The 14,527-nt window shown below is 41.7% G+C and overlaps 1 protein-coding gene across 2 annotated transcripts in view; it reads left to right on the forward strand.

The window, feature by feature from the left end:
• The window catches only part of gnb5b (guanine nucleotide binding protein (G protein), beta 5b), a 79,077-nt gene that overhangs the window by 15,359 nt on the left and 49,191 nt on the right, over positions 1–14,527 (forward strand). For both annotated transcript variants that reach the window (XM_072565075.1, XM_072565076.1), the window contains one exon: positions 1,531–1,667. In XM_072565075.1, coding sequence (XP_072421176.1) covers positions 1,531–1,667 — 137 coding nt within the window. The remainder of the gene's footprint in view (positions 1–1,530; positions 1,668–14,527) is intronic.

Raw genomic sequence — 14,527 nt, forward strand, 5'->3', positions numbered from 1 at the left:
CTGAGCTGTGGACACAGCTCTGGGCTTTCTGCCTTGCAGTGATGGCGAAAGGTTAATGGTTTGTTGGAGACAAGTGGAAAATCTGGACTGTAAAATGGAAAAAAAAATCAAAAGCATGTAATGAACTGTATTAAATGTTTTCACTTTGTTTTACCTGAATGGGAACCAGGAAGCTGACAAAGGAAGCTTACTACAACTGACAAAGCAGACCTTGCTGCATTGATCAGAGGTTATTGCGCAGATAGATAACATTGGCTATGCAATCTCAGGAGAGACGGCTTTCAAATGTAGAATATCTATCACAGCACTATTTCTGAGAAGTATGAACTTTCAATAAATGTGTCTGGATTTCTTTGAACTGCATTTGAGAGTGATATAAGACTTTTAAAAATCCTTAATTCATTTTATAGGACGCATAAGAAGATCTCAGTCACTCATTCTCAAGTTGTGGGCAAGGCTGACCAGCCCGTTATTTATTGTCGATCCTTAATTAGCCTAAGAAGATGACAATGGACCTTCTGGTCACACATAGATCTAGAATGGATAATGAGAGCAAGTTTACTTCTCTAAGGGACATAAATGAACCAGCTGGATTTTTACAACAGTCCTATTGCTTAATGACCCACTTGTTCTGGCATCAGATATTGTTTTCACATTTCTTTTATTTGCTCTTTTCCCTTTATGCTTTATTCTGCAGTATATAGTCCATTTGCTTCTCCACTGGAGTTACAATGTACATTTGAAGGAATATTAATTGATCTACTGTGCTTCCTATGTGAACGGTCAGTGTTAAATATGCTGTTTTCGTTTGGCACAGGCTTAGTGAGTATTAATATGATGAAGATACAAATCAGTATAGGAACCATCTGTTTTAAATGGCAAGGTACTTCTGATTACTAGTAGGGAATAATGCAGAGTTGAAGATGTAACTGTTACTTTCAGGTGGAGCAGTGACTTCCTCAGTTGTCAGGGATGCTAATATAATTCTTATCCTCAGTTGGAATTATTCAGTTTCATCTACTAATTTTGGAATCAAATTGCATTGTATTCAGCTTTGTAGCTCTGCCCACATTTAATCTTTGCTGGTGGAGACCATGAAATTGGGATCATGTTTTTTAATAAACTGAAGGGGGCGTTCTATACATTCAGTCTTTCGGTTATTGACACTTCTGTAAAGAGTGCTGACAGGGGCAGGACCACTCTGTCTTCATCTGCCACAGATTAGCCTGAGGCTGTCTGAATAATTCACTATTAAGTTAGATTTACATTGAAGTCTTCCTAAATGATTCGGTGCAGGAAGGTATAATGTGCATTTTTATGTAGGGGTTAAACTGTGTACAATGAACGAAGATTAAATTGATACCAGACAGTGTCCAGGGCAGTCCATGTTGAAATTCTGCTGTTTATATTTGCCAAAGCGAAGATCTGGTATCCATTTCGAATGTCATGATACAAAACCATTTTATAATCTCTCAGTCATTGTGTTTTTTAAAGATTATCAAATGTTTCCTCCTCTGCTGTCCTTACCAGTTCACCAGGTGGCTGAGCGAACAGAGGCACTTGGACAGTTTGTGATGAAGACAAGACGGACTCTAAAAGGCCATGGAAACAAAGTGCTGTGCATGGACTGGTGCCGAGACAAGAGAAGAATTGTCAGTTCCTCCCAGGTCAGACCTATCTGCATCCACCCACTATTTTATTGCCTTTGCATAATTATAGAAACCTGCAGTAGAAGAAAACATAAATCTGTTTGGGGAGGCAATGATCTTGGGCTTAATTTTGGAAGTTATTCTAGAAAATATGCACTTACTTCTCTATCATCAATTTGTATTGCAGCTTAAGTTAAGATTTTCTCAACTTCAATTGCTTGATTTTCTATGAAGTTAAAAATCACACAATACCAGGTTATAGTCCAACCGGTTTAATTGGAATCCCACTAGCTTTCGGAGCGTCGCTCCTTCATCAGGTGACTATCACCTGATGAAGGAGCGACGCTCTGAAAGCTAGTGTGCTTCCAATTAAACCTGTTGGACTATAACCTGGTGTTATGCGATTTTTAACTTTGTACACCCCATTCCAACACCTGCATCTCCAAATCTTGATTTTCTATATTTGCTATTGAAGAAAATAATCCAATTTTAATTGACATATGGCATATTCAATTCATTTGAATTCAAGTTTCAGATTGAAACTGGAATAGAGGATGCTTAGAGGTTTGCAGAAAGGAAGTCTATTTATTTTATTATAAACCTGCTACAACCATTTCGGGGAACTCTTAATCTGGTATGGGAAGAGAGCTTTGTTTTTCCAATAATCTTTACTCTCTGGAAATAAGAAGCTTAAAGGGCACTTGAAGGCTTTGTCTGATGGGTAGACTTCGGCCTAATTGACATAATGGATGTTGTAGCATCTCTTGCTTGTATGATGTTAAGAAATATTTTTTCTGTCATAATTTTACAAATTGTCCAGGTACATTAATAAAAATAAATTATAGTTAAAGACTAAAGATAATTATAGATTTGATTCAGCATTGCCAAAACCACACTTCAGATTACTTGTATTTTACTTTCACTGTCATCATGTTTTAGCTGCTTCTGGTCACCTATTGTTATGAGCTGCAGAGCAATTAAACTCCTGTTGAGCTGTCACTTAGACCCTATCCTGTGTTGAGTTTTAATGAGCTATTGTTCTGACCTCTGCTAGCTTCCATTCATGTCGTATTTTCTCATTTGTGTTTAGAATTCCTTTCACAATTTTGCTCTATTTCTTCACAGCCTCCCTTCACCACAATTCACAGGTTTCATTGTGGACTACTGTACTCTGTATTCTTGCTGCCCCTGTCTCCACTTCTCACTGACAGTAATGCCCTACTCAGGCAAAAACTAACTGCCCTGGATCAGAGGTGGTGATTCTCCACCGTCAGCCACCACAGTCATTTGTATGATGCAGACCCTCCTAAAGTGATCTGAGGGAGGGAATTCCATGGTTTTGACACCGCATTGGTGAACAAATAGAGATGTATTTCTAATCTAGAATTGTGTATAAATGGGAAGGCAGCTTGCAGATGATGGTGATTCCATACAGCTGTGGCCGTTGCCCTTCTTGGTGGTCAAGGTTGTAGGTTTGCTGTGCAAGAAATCAGGGTAAGATGTTGCTGTGCCTCTTGTAGTTGGCACACACAGTTGCTACTATGAACATGGTTGGATGGGTGCAAATCAAAAGGGTTTCCTTTGTCCCGAATCATTTTAAACTTGAGTGTCATTGGAGTAAAAGTCACTCAGGCAAGTCAAGAGTATTCTAGATGCTTGTCACTCGTTGTGGTTTTAAGGAGCCAAGTGGTCAGTCATCTGCGGAATACCTAGCCTGTAACCTGCTGTTGTAGCTGAAGTTTTATGTGGTTGTGCCTGTTAATTTTCCCATTATTACTGATATTGAGTGTTTCTGTGATGGTAAGACCTTCATTGAATATCAAGGGGTTAAGAAAGAATACAGCTTGACCTTTTTTTCAGGGATGAATTAAATGTCAACCACATTGTTGTGGTATGGACAGCAGATTTCCTTCCCTAAAGGTTATTAGTGAATCATATTGGTTTTATGAAAATGTCATTTCATGATCACCATCACTGAGATTAGTTTTCTATTCCAGATTTATATCATCAATTTCATCTCAAAGTCCCAGATCATTTGTTGAGGCCTTTGGTTAGCTAGTTGATTAACTTAACGCCAGTAAGCCTGTTGCTACATTTTTATAAATGCTTGTGTCTCTTGCCCTTCATTTCAAAAGGAGTGGAGTGTAAAAGTAGCAAGGCCTTGCTGAATCTGTCCAGGAAGTTGTCAGACCACGCCGGTGAACAGTTTTGGTTTCCTTGTTTAAGGAAAGATATACTCTCATTGAAGGCCGTCCAGAAAAGGTTCAATGGGTTGGTAGAGAGATTTTCTTGTGAGAGGAGGTTGAGTAGGTTGGTCTTATACCCATTAGAAGTGAGAGTTTAGAAGAATAAGAGGCAACCTTATTGAAGCCTACACAATTCTTGGGCTTTTCAGAGTAATGTGGAGAGATTCCTTTCCCCAAGACCAAAGGACATATTTCAGAGTATGGGATCACCAATTTAAGGGAGAGATGAGGAGGAATTTTTTTTTCCCTTAGAGAGTAGTGAAACTGGAATTCTTTACTACAGCACGCTATTGAATCTGTGTTGTTTAATATATTCAATGCTGAGATAGACATATTTTTAATCAGAGAGGAAATCAAAGGTTATGAGAAAGTGGAGTTGAGGATTATCAGATCAGCCAGGATCATTTTGCAGATTCAGTGGGTTGAACCACCTGCATTTATGGCCTTACAATCTTATATGTAATACCCAGAATTCTTCAAGAAAGCCTTAATTTGCATCACATGTAAGTCCTTGAATTGTTTGTGCAATAATATATCAATCTCTAATTCTACATTTACAAGTTTTCCAGTGGGTGATTATTATGGCATTTTTCCGTAAAGCTGATTTTAAAAATAAGTTCTAAACTCACTCATACTTCTTGATTGACAGTTAAGGTGGTAATCCCACATGCCATCTCATAAACAAGAATATGTGTAAATTGTGGGAGTGGGAAGGAGGACATTTTTATTTTTAAAGAGACAGTGATGTTGTTTACATTTGTAAGGTTAGCACGTCTTTACTCTGATTGATGGATAAATCATTGCCTGCAATAGTGTAAGAATAGGCTGGAGCATGCTCCCGGGACCAAGAGTGGAACTTGCTTTGACCCCAGTGGTGTAGGTACCTTTTATTAAACTGATTGATTGAATTGCACTGCAATGCATGGAGCTATCTGGCTCAAGTAGAAATGAAACTATTGGTGTGACAGTTAGTGGTAGCCTTGAGGGACGCAGGAGGAAGTGGTGCAAGTTTTAATATATTAACTGGAAGAGCTGTGAGAATCACAGGTCAGTCAACTTCTGGTGCAGTTGGTAAGAGCCATTTTCTCAGCTAATCCATATGCTACTTTGTGGCATTATTGTGTTTCACTACAAGTACACATCAGCTTATATTGTTGCAAAGGAGACATCCTCCGGGCTTTCTCCAGACCCGGAAATGTACTGGGCATGACGTTGACCACTTCTGATATTCATTGGGTCAATGGAAGGCTTGCTGTTGTGTATGGTGACCTTTGTGTGGTTTGCCATATTGGGCTGTGTATTTTAAAATTACATCTTGATCACAAATTATGCTGTTGTGACCTCGTCAGTTGTATTTTGATTGCTGAAGAACCATTATCCTAATAGCTGAGACCTCATTGCCACAGAGGCCTGTGGAGGCTAAGTCATTGAGTGGTTTAGAATGTAGAAGGTAGAACAGGCCTACTGGCCCATAATTTTGTGCTGAGCATGACACCGACTTAAACTAATCCCTTCTACCTGCCCTTGGTCCATCTTCCTTGCATATTCATGTCCTTATCTTGAAGTGTCTTAAATATCCCAATCATATCTGCCTCCACCATCATCCCTGTCAGCGTGTTCTAGACTCCTACCATGCTGTGTGTTTAAAAAAAACTTGCCCCTCACATTTCCTTTGAACTTTCCCCCTCTCACCTTAAATAGTATTAGACATTTCAACTCTGGGAGAATGATTCTGACCTTCATCCCTATCTATGCATCTCATAATTTCATAGAAATCTATCATGTCTCCCCTCAGCCTCCATCGCTCCAAAGAAAACAATCTGAGGTTTTCTAGACTCTCCTTATATCCCATACCCGCTAATCCAGGCAGCATCCTAGTAAACTTCTTTTGCACCCTCTCCAAATACTCCACATCCTTCCTGTAATGTGGTGACAAGAATTAAATGCAATACTCTAAGTGTGGCCTAACCAAAGTCTTATAAAACCACAACACGACATCCTCACTCTTGTAGTCAAAAAGTGTGGCGCTGGAAGAAGCACAGCAGGTCAGGCAGCATCTGAGGAGCAGGAGACTTGACGTTTCGGGCATAAGCCTTTCATCAGGAATGATGACTCTGATCTCCAGCATCTGCATTTCTCACTTTATCCTGACTCTTGTACTCCATTCCCTGACCAATAAAGGCAAGCATTTATTGGTCGGGCAATTCTTTACCACCCTATCTACTTGTGTGGCCACTTTCAGGGAGCTAAGGACTTGAACCCCAAGATCCCTCTGTGCATCAGTGCTGTTCAGGGTCCTGCATTTAACTGTATACTTTTACTTCGTGTTTGATCTCCCACAGTGCAAAACTTCACACTTACCAAGATTAAACTCCATCTGCTTTTCCTCCGCCCATATCTGCAACTGATCTATATCAGTTGACAAGCTTCTACCACAATTCCACAGATCTTTGTGTCATCTACGAACTTACTAATTCAAGCATCTACATTTTCATCCAAGTTCTTTATATATATCACAAACATCAGAGGTCCCAATATGGATCCCTACGGAATTCCTCGAAGTCACAGACCGCCAGCCAAAAAGACATCCTTCCACCACTACCCTCTGCATTCTATGGGCAAGCCAATTCTGAATCCATGTGACCAAGTCACCATGGATCCTATGCATCTTAAGACCAAGATACATAGGTTCTTGATGAGTAAGGGGATCAAAGATTACAGGGAGAAGGCAGGATTGCAAAACCTGACCGAATGGCAGAGCAGACTTGATGGGCCAAATGGCTGAATTCTCCTCCTATATCTTACAGTTTTAATGAATATAGACCTTGTGTTTGTTTATTGTGATGATATTACAGTCTTGGAGCTGTGATGATTTGTCAGCAGTTTGAGTTGTGTCACTGAATGACAAAGAAAGAAACAGTGTGGCACTTATTTTTGGAGTAACAGGTTGATGGACTGAGCACCTAATGGGGCTGGTCATCAACAAGGTTGGAAAATGTGGAAGAGGAAGTCTGTCAGTTCACTGAAAGTATAATGTTGTTATCACATGTGGATCTACCACCTACTTTTTGTTTTTTTAAACTTTCTAATTAACCTGGAGCAGGTGGGACTTCCTAGTTCAGGGGTAAAGATACCACCATTGCAGCACAAGGGCTCCACCTAGTTTTGTATTTGAGTTTTGATGAGATCTGACTCCCTATTATGATCCTGGGTTTCTAATTAGACAATATTCCAGAAGCTGTGTTCCAATGAGTGTATACTCAGAAGCAATAGTCTAACAAATATTGGGATGTACCAACTTTGAGGATTTTCTGTTTTCTTTACATTAGTTTCACTTACCCTCTGAGAAATGTAATGGAGCAGTAAACCCTCCTGGAGGTTTTTGCAGAAGTGAAGGAGAGGATCATTAATAGTTTGCACAATTGCAGATAAGCAGTGTAATCCCATTAGCTATCCTCAAACAAGCTGTGCTGCAGATGGCATTAAATAAGGTTATATTTTTGCCACCATCTTCCATTTTTGTTTTACGTTTTGAATAAAGTGCCTCAGCTGAATAGTATTTTGCAACAATGAATCAATAAAGCTACCAAAAACAAAGAAAAACAATTATCAGAAAAAAGGAACTATTAATGATTAGATTTTGATAGTTGGAGCAAAGTATCATGTTTTGTTCAGTAAAGGATTTAATGAAAAACAAATCCTTTCATTCCCCTCTACAGAGGAACTTCTATTATCCTGCATTTAAATATCTGAATATCGTATTATCCGGCAAGATTGCAAGGTCCCGATGCTCGGCTAAACTGTTACCTGGCATTAAATTATCTGGAACTCAATTAACCGAACGAAATACTGCCTGCCCGGGTCCTTTGGATAATCAAGATTTCTCTGTATATGGATCCTAAAACTATTCAGTTTGACCACAAGTCCTAGCACTGGCCTGTACCATAGAGTAATAGTGGGGAGGCTGTCAACGTTCACTATTATTAAGGAACAAATTATGTGACGTCTTCGTATGAATGGTCCTGTTTCTCCAGAAGCTGAAAATCTCACTAAACGATTCAGCCATAGAGGCCCACATTGAAATCCCACCTGCTCCAGAGCTGTGTGATGGCAACTTGGAACAGATTGATAATACTTCCAACTACTCAAACGGAATAAGGTTGCATTGTTTGCCTGCCAGATACCCTCTGAAGACATCAAAAAATGTTGGGGTTTGTCAATTTAAGTGTAATGTTTTGTTAACATTATACATTTAAATTACTGCCATAAGCTAAAACGTGTCCGCTAATTTGTTTTTATAAGTGTGCAGGCTCATTCTTTCAAGTTTTAATCATTGGAGATTTTGCAAAATGTGAAAATATAATTTTTCTTCCCGTCCATTTTCTCTTACTTAATATCTTTTTCTCTATATATATCTTGCCTTCTGTACATTTGTTTGTAAATATATGGGATTCATACTTCTGTGTATAAACATAATGCATTCATTTCGAGAGGACTAGAATACAAAAGCAGGGATGTAGTACTGAGGCTGTATAAGGCTCTGGTCAGACTGCATTTGGAATATTGCGCACAGTTTTGGGCCCCACATCTAAGGAAGATTGTGCTAACACAAGAGGGTGTCCAGAGGAGGTTCACAGGAATGAGTCTGTGAATGAATGGCTTATTGTTATGAGGAGTGATTGAGGAATCTGGGACTGTACTCTATGGAATTTAGAAGAATGAGGGGGAATCAGAGTGAAACTTACCGAATACCAAGAGGCGTGGGAAGAGTAGATGTAGAGAAGATATTTTTACATGTAGGAGAGATCAGGACCCAAGGGCACAGCCTGAGAGTGAAGGAACAACCCTTTAGAACTGAGATGAGGAGGAAATTCTTCAGCCAGAGGGTGTTGAATCTGTGTCAATTGCCACAGAGGGCTGTGGAGGCCAGGTCATTGACCATATTTAAGACGAGATGGATAGTTCTTGATTAGTAAAAGGATCAAGTGTTACAGGGAAAAGGCAGGAGAATGAGGTTGAGAAACATATCAACAATGAGAGCAAGGAGAAGAAATGATTGTGATCAAGAACAGGAACAGATCCACCAGATTCAGTTTGGAATGCCCGGAAACCTATGTTTAGACTTCCAAAATGCATGAATGGTTCCAAATTGAGAGAATGGATCAGCTTAATGGCTCAGTGGGTAGTATTACTGCCTCACAGTGCCAGGGACTCAGGTTTGACTCCACCCTCAGGCGGCTGTCTTTGTGGAGTTTGCACGTTCTCTCTGCATCTGCATGGGTTTCCTTTGAGTGCTCTGGTTTCCTCCCACAGTACAAAGGTGTGCAGATTGGTTGGACTGGCCTTGCGAAATTGTCCAGTGATGTGCAGGCTCGCTGGGTCAGCTATGGAAAATGCCGGGCTACAGGGATAGGGGGCTGGGTCTGGGTGGGATACTCTTTGGAGGGTAAGTATGGCGCCGAAAGGCCTGCTTCCACACTATAGGAATTCTATACTGAGGGAATGGGGACACATCAGGGAAATCAGACTCATCTAGAAAATCGCTGGAAGTTTTTCGAGATTTTGTGAAAAGGGAGCTTTCATGAGTGAAATGCTTCAGGAATCTGTGTGAGAGACCACTGCTGTTTCCAATATATCTCAATGGCTCAGAGGTAATACCAGTTGGTAATAGTTTCAGATGCTGGGAGGAGGTAGTCAGTTCTTTAAGAAGGCTGCTGCTTTTGCAATTCTTAATAAATTAGGCAGTTAAGCAAAAACAATTGCGATAGAATTTAGCAGAAACAAGTGCTGTATATGGGAAGAAAAATGAGGAACTCACATGCAACACTGATGAAATTGTTAAGTGTGAAATTGAAAGAGATATAGAGCTTTATAGATTCAAAACTGAACAAAGCCAAAACAGCAATCAGATCACTGAGTTACATCTCCAAAACGATAGATTATCAGTTAGGGAATGTCGTGTTGCAGAGTCACACACTGAAAGAATGATGGAACAATGTACGTAAAGAATCATTCATAACTTTAGGATGATTTCCTGAAGTGCAGTCCAGTTACAATAAGGGAAAGGCAGCAGCTAGTTTGTATTGAGCACTTGATAGTGACTAGGAAATCAGATTTAATGAGGTTGGTTGAGGAACAAAAGTTTAGCTGGACACAAGAAATAGCTCTCCTGCCTGACCAGTATCCCATCACCAAGTCACCCTTTATTTGTGCAGTATAGCGCTTGACACTAGTTGTGCTTCCTCAGAGCCAGCTCTCCAAGTGAATTGAACCCCTGACACTCCTGTTTATATCTGTCAGCCAGGGCTCCCTGATTGGACCAGGTTAACAGCCCCAGTCGGGGAACTGTATTATATGAGGTCCACCTGGCTGACCTTGTTACAGTCACTACACTGCCCTTCCTTGTCACACTGCCAAGGGCTCTTTTATCCAAGTTTGAGAGCATCTTCTCTGAAAGGTGACTTCTGTGAATGTGCAGAACTCCCTTTGGTACCAGGCTGGACTGTGTGCATAGCTCTCTGGAATGGGACCTGAACGCACAACATTCTGACTCAGTGGTGAGTGAGTTACTGACCGACGCTTCAAATGAGCTTCCAAATTGGTATCAAATCCTGAAAGGCTTTTTAGGTAATTTTGTACTTTCAGAAACTGTTTTACGTTGATGGAATGAATATTTTCTATGAAAATGCCTGATAAAACTGCAGTGGTACTGCAGTTCTTTGTGAGGATAGTCCCCATGTACGATCATATCCTTTCAACTCCCGGCCTGCACAGTGTTACAGTGTTCTGTCGGCCTGTCTGTTATGGCTCAGAGCTCCATCCTGTCTGTCTGAAGCCCAGATGGTGCTCCAGTTCCTATTTAATTGCAATGTGGTTCTCAAAGCAATCTATTGTCTCACGCGGTGCTCCATCTCCCCCACCCCCTGAGAAAACAATTAATTTGCAATTAATTTGATTTCCTTGCTGCAAGAGTTGGATTTAAAAAATTGCAGCTTCTCCAGACGAGACAAAGCGTGACCAGGCTCAGAGGGGAATATTTGTATTAAAATTGTTGGAGATAGATAAAATGCTGATTCATTGATTCAAATGAAGCATATTGATTGTAGTTAATAGAGACAGTGTCCCAATGGGAAACGACTGGGGTTCCGGCATTGCTGCTGGAGTCAAGAGATTCCATTCACTGTTTTAGCAGCTGTTCTTCAGTCCCCATGGGGATGTGACATCCACCAGGAGATTCGAGCACAATGCCTCTCCTTACAGAACAGGCAGATGCTCATTTGTGTTGTTGGTACATCCTATGTATGGAGTAGCCACTTCAGAGAGAGAAAGGCCTAAGTCCCGGGATTGTTTGTGTACAGCTGGTTTTATTCTTCTAAGCCTGTTTATGCACAAAGCACAATCAATTAAGTTGAAAAGTTTATTGACCCAGCCCCTCCAATAATGTGCCAGTCCTTTGAAGCCTTCCCCGAGTGATCACCTATCATGTTGAAGTTTGTATGTGAGTAAGGAATCACAGATGTGGCCATCACCATCTCTGAGTTTGACCTGTTCCTGTGATGGCACAGTCAGGATGCAGTTGCCTTGGAAGTCTTCAATGTTGACTGTGGACCACATGAAGTCTCAAGACATTCTGGTTAAACATGGGCAAGGACAGGGGCATTGGGAATCAGGGAAAGCTCTCTGTTGGTCAGAGTCATACCCTGGCACAAAGGAAGATGGTTTTGGTTGTTGGAAGTCAGTCACCTCAGCTCCAAATCATCTCTGCAGGAGTGCCCTAGGCTAGTTTCCTATGCCCAACTATCTTCAGCTGCTTCATCAATGACCTTCCCTCCATTGTAAAGTCAGAAGTGGGCAGGTTTGCTGATGATTATACAGTGTTTAGCATCATTTGCAACTCAAGGCAGCACTTGACCGAGTATAGCATCAGAGAGCTCCAGCAAAACTTGAGTCAGTGGGAATCAGGAAGATTTCTGAGTTGGTTGGAGTCATACCTAACACAAAAAAAGGTGGTCATAGTTTGTTGGAAGACACTCATCTAAGCTTCACGGTATCAGAGCAGGAATACCTTTGGGTAGTGTTAGAAGTCCAACTGTCTTCAGCTGCTTCTTCAGTGAGCTTCCCTTCATCGTAAGACCAGCAGTGAGGACATTCTCTCGTAGTGACAGCAGTATTTACCATCTACAGATGCCCTCCGGATACCCACCATGTCTCTTCAGATAGTTCCTAGCAAATGCTGCGATCTCTCCCACTAAGGAGAACAAGAGTAGCAGATACATGAGAGTGCTGGCACCTGAAAACTCTACCCCTCAAACCACACACCGTTCTGACTTGGAACCATATGGCTTGTTCCTTCATTGACACTGGTTCAGAATTCTCGAACTTCTTCTCTAGCTGCAATGTGGGTGCACTCAGCACCCAGCAATGAGATTGTAATAATGCTCACTTTTCCATGTCCTATTCTGTGCTCTTTCATCTACCCAGGCCAGCTTTCGCTCTCTTTAGACCATATACACATGGTGGCCACAGCAATGGCTGCTTGATTGGGCCAGAACGTGGCCTCTTGATTCCAGTCCACTCCTACTAATTGGTCACCACTCCTGACCCCCCACCAATTAATGCCTTGATCCACCAATGTCAGAAACATTGTCTAGACAAAAGAAACCCAACGAACTGGGGATGCTGGTTATCAGAAACAAAATCAGAAATTGTTGGAGAAACTCAGCAGGTCTGGTAGCATTTGTGGAGAGAAAGTAAAGTTAATGTTTTGCGACTCATTCTGAAGAAGAGTCACTGGATCTAATGCGTTAACTCTGCTTTCTCTCTGGAGTCGCTGCCAGACCTCTTGAGTTTCCCCAGCAATTTTTGATTTTGTTTCAGAAGTGTGGTCTGCTTACCGTCACGGCTGAGTTCACTATTCAAAACCTGCTTCCTGAATCCTCTGCCAAGATTCTGCTCTTGGTTTCGAACCTGGTTCTCCGGTTTTGATCAGGGCTGGGATCACAGGCTGATTCTACTCCTTGCTCAGAGGCTGTGTGTAAACCCAAGATCTGTACCAGTAACCAGACTGTCAGCAGTATCATTGATATTGTCCCACAGCCAGCAAGGTTGGGCCGGGCACTTTGCTTGGTATGTGTACCTCACTGGCAGTATTCAAATGAAGTCAGGGCCTTCAGTCTGCCAACTTGGTGAATGTTCCATAGAATTATAGGATGGCACAGTACAGAAGGACTAGGTGAAAGTAGGTACTGCTGGGGATTAGAGTCCAGATTAGAATAGTGCTGGAAAAGCACAACAGGTCAGTGCATGACATCAATGTGGACTTCACCAGTTTCCTCATTTCCCCTCCCCTGACCCTACCCCAGTTCCAACCTTCCAGCTCAGCACCGTCCTCATGACTTGTCCCACCTGTCCATCTTCCTTCACACCTATCCGCTCCACACTCCTCTCCAACCTATCACCTTTACCTCCACATCCATTCACCTATTGCACTCTCAGCTACCTTCCCCCATCCCCATCCCCCCTCCCATTTATCTCTCCATCCCCGAGGTTCCCAGCTTCGTTCCTAATATGCCTGAAATGTTGATTTTCCTGCTCCTCGGATGCTGCCTGGCCTGCTGTGCTTTTCCAGCACCATTCTAATCTTGCCAGTACAGAAGGAGGCCATTTGGCCCACCATAGATACCTCTGTCGGTTCTTTAAAGAGCTATCCAGTCAGTTCCAAGTCTGTTGTTTCCCGACAGCTCCATGAAATGTAAACACTTGTCTTCTCGATTTGACAATAGTAGTGTCAGATTTTACCCAATTGATATTGTGTTTACAGAGATATGTGAATGTAGTTGTACTGAATGAGCAAGTTAGAGTTTAACAGATTTGCATTCATGTGATGCATAGACAACAATTCAATAGAAATCAAGGAGTTAATGTTTGGTAACACTGCAACTGAAGGTCTCCTTTCTGGTTTTTGTCACCAGTTTACTGACATTTTTTGTTTGTTGGTTGGTGAGGAAATTGTGCAAGCACAATTGTTTCCATAGTAAATAGTTTTAAATTTGAATTGGTAGACGTGTTAGGTTTTGACATGGAGCAAACCCTTGCTCTCTCAGAGTAGATATTGAAGTCAAGTACTGGTCCTAAGATTTTAAAATCCACCCACAGCCCTGATGTGGGCCTCAGCTGAAGCCTAGCTTCTTACTAGTCGATGAGATGTGACGGGGTGGTTGGGGGAACTCCCTGAGGCTGACTTGAGTCATTGGGAATGTAAGTCTGCTGGTGCGAGGAGGGTTCGCAGAGCCCCCACTACATTCTTGTCAAGCTCTCCCTTCCTCCTCTGTCCCTGCAAATAAAGAATTGGCAACAGAAAGTGTAATTTCTGAGCCTCCCTCTCCAGAGCACTTTGCACCTGAAGTATGGAATCCAACCAGCGCATGGCAATGAACTACAGATTGTAAGCAGCCTTGCACCCTCTGAGGAAGCAGTGTCAGGCCAGCCTGACTGTTTCACTGAGGGGGGAAAATGAGATGCTTTCTGATCTTCCTCCTCTCATTCTCCTACGGGTGGCTGTAAGTGCAATTTTTCCCATCCCCACCAATGGAAGCTGACATAATGTGTACCGCAGGTTGTTAACAATGAGAT

This window comes from Chiloscyllium punctatum, chromosome 48, assembly GCF_047496795.1.
Source record: "Chiloscyllium punctatum isolate Juve2018m chromosome 48, sChiPun1.3, whole genome shotgun sequence".
Taxonomy (NCBI): domain Eukaryota; kingdom Metazoa; phylum Chordata; class Chondrichthyes; order Orectolobiformes; family Hemiscylliidae; genus Chiloscyllium; species Chiloscyllium punctatum.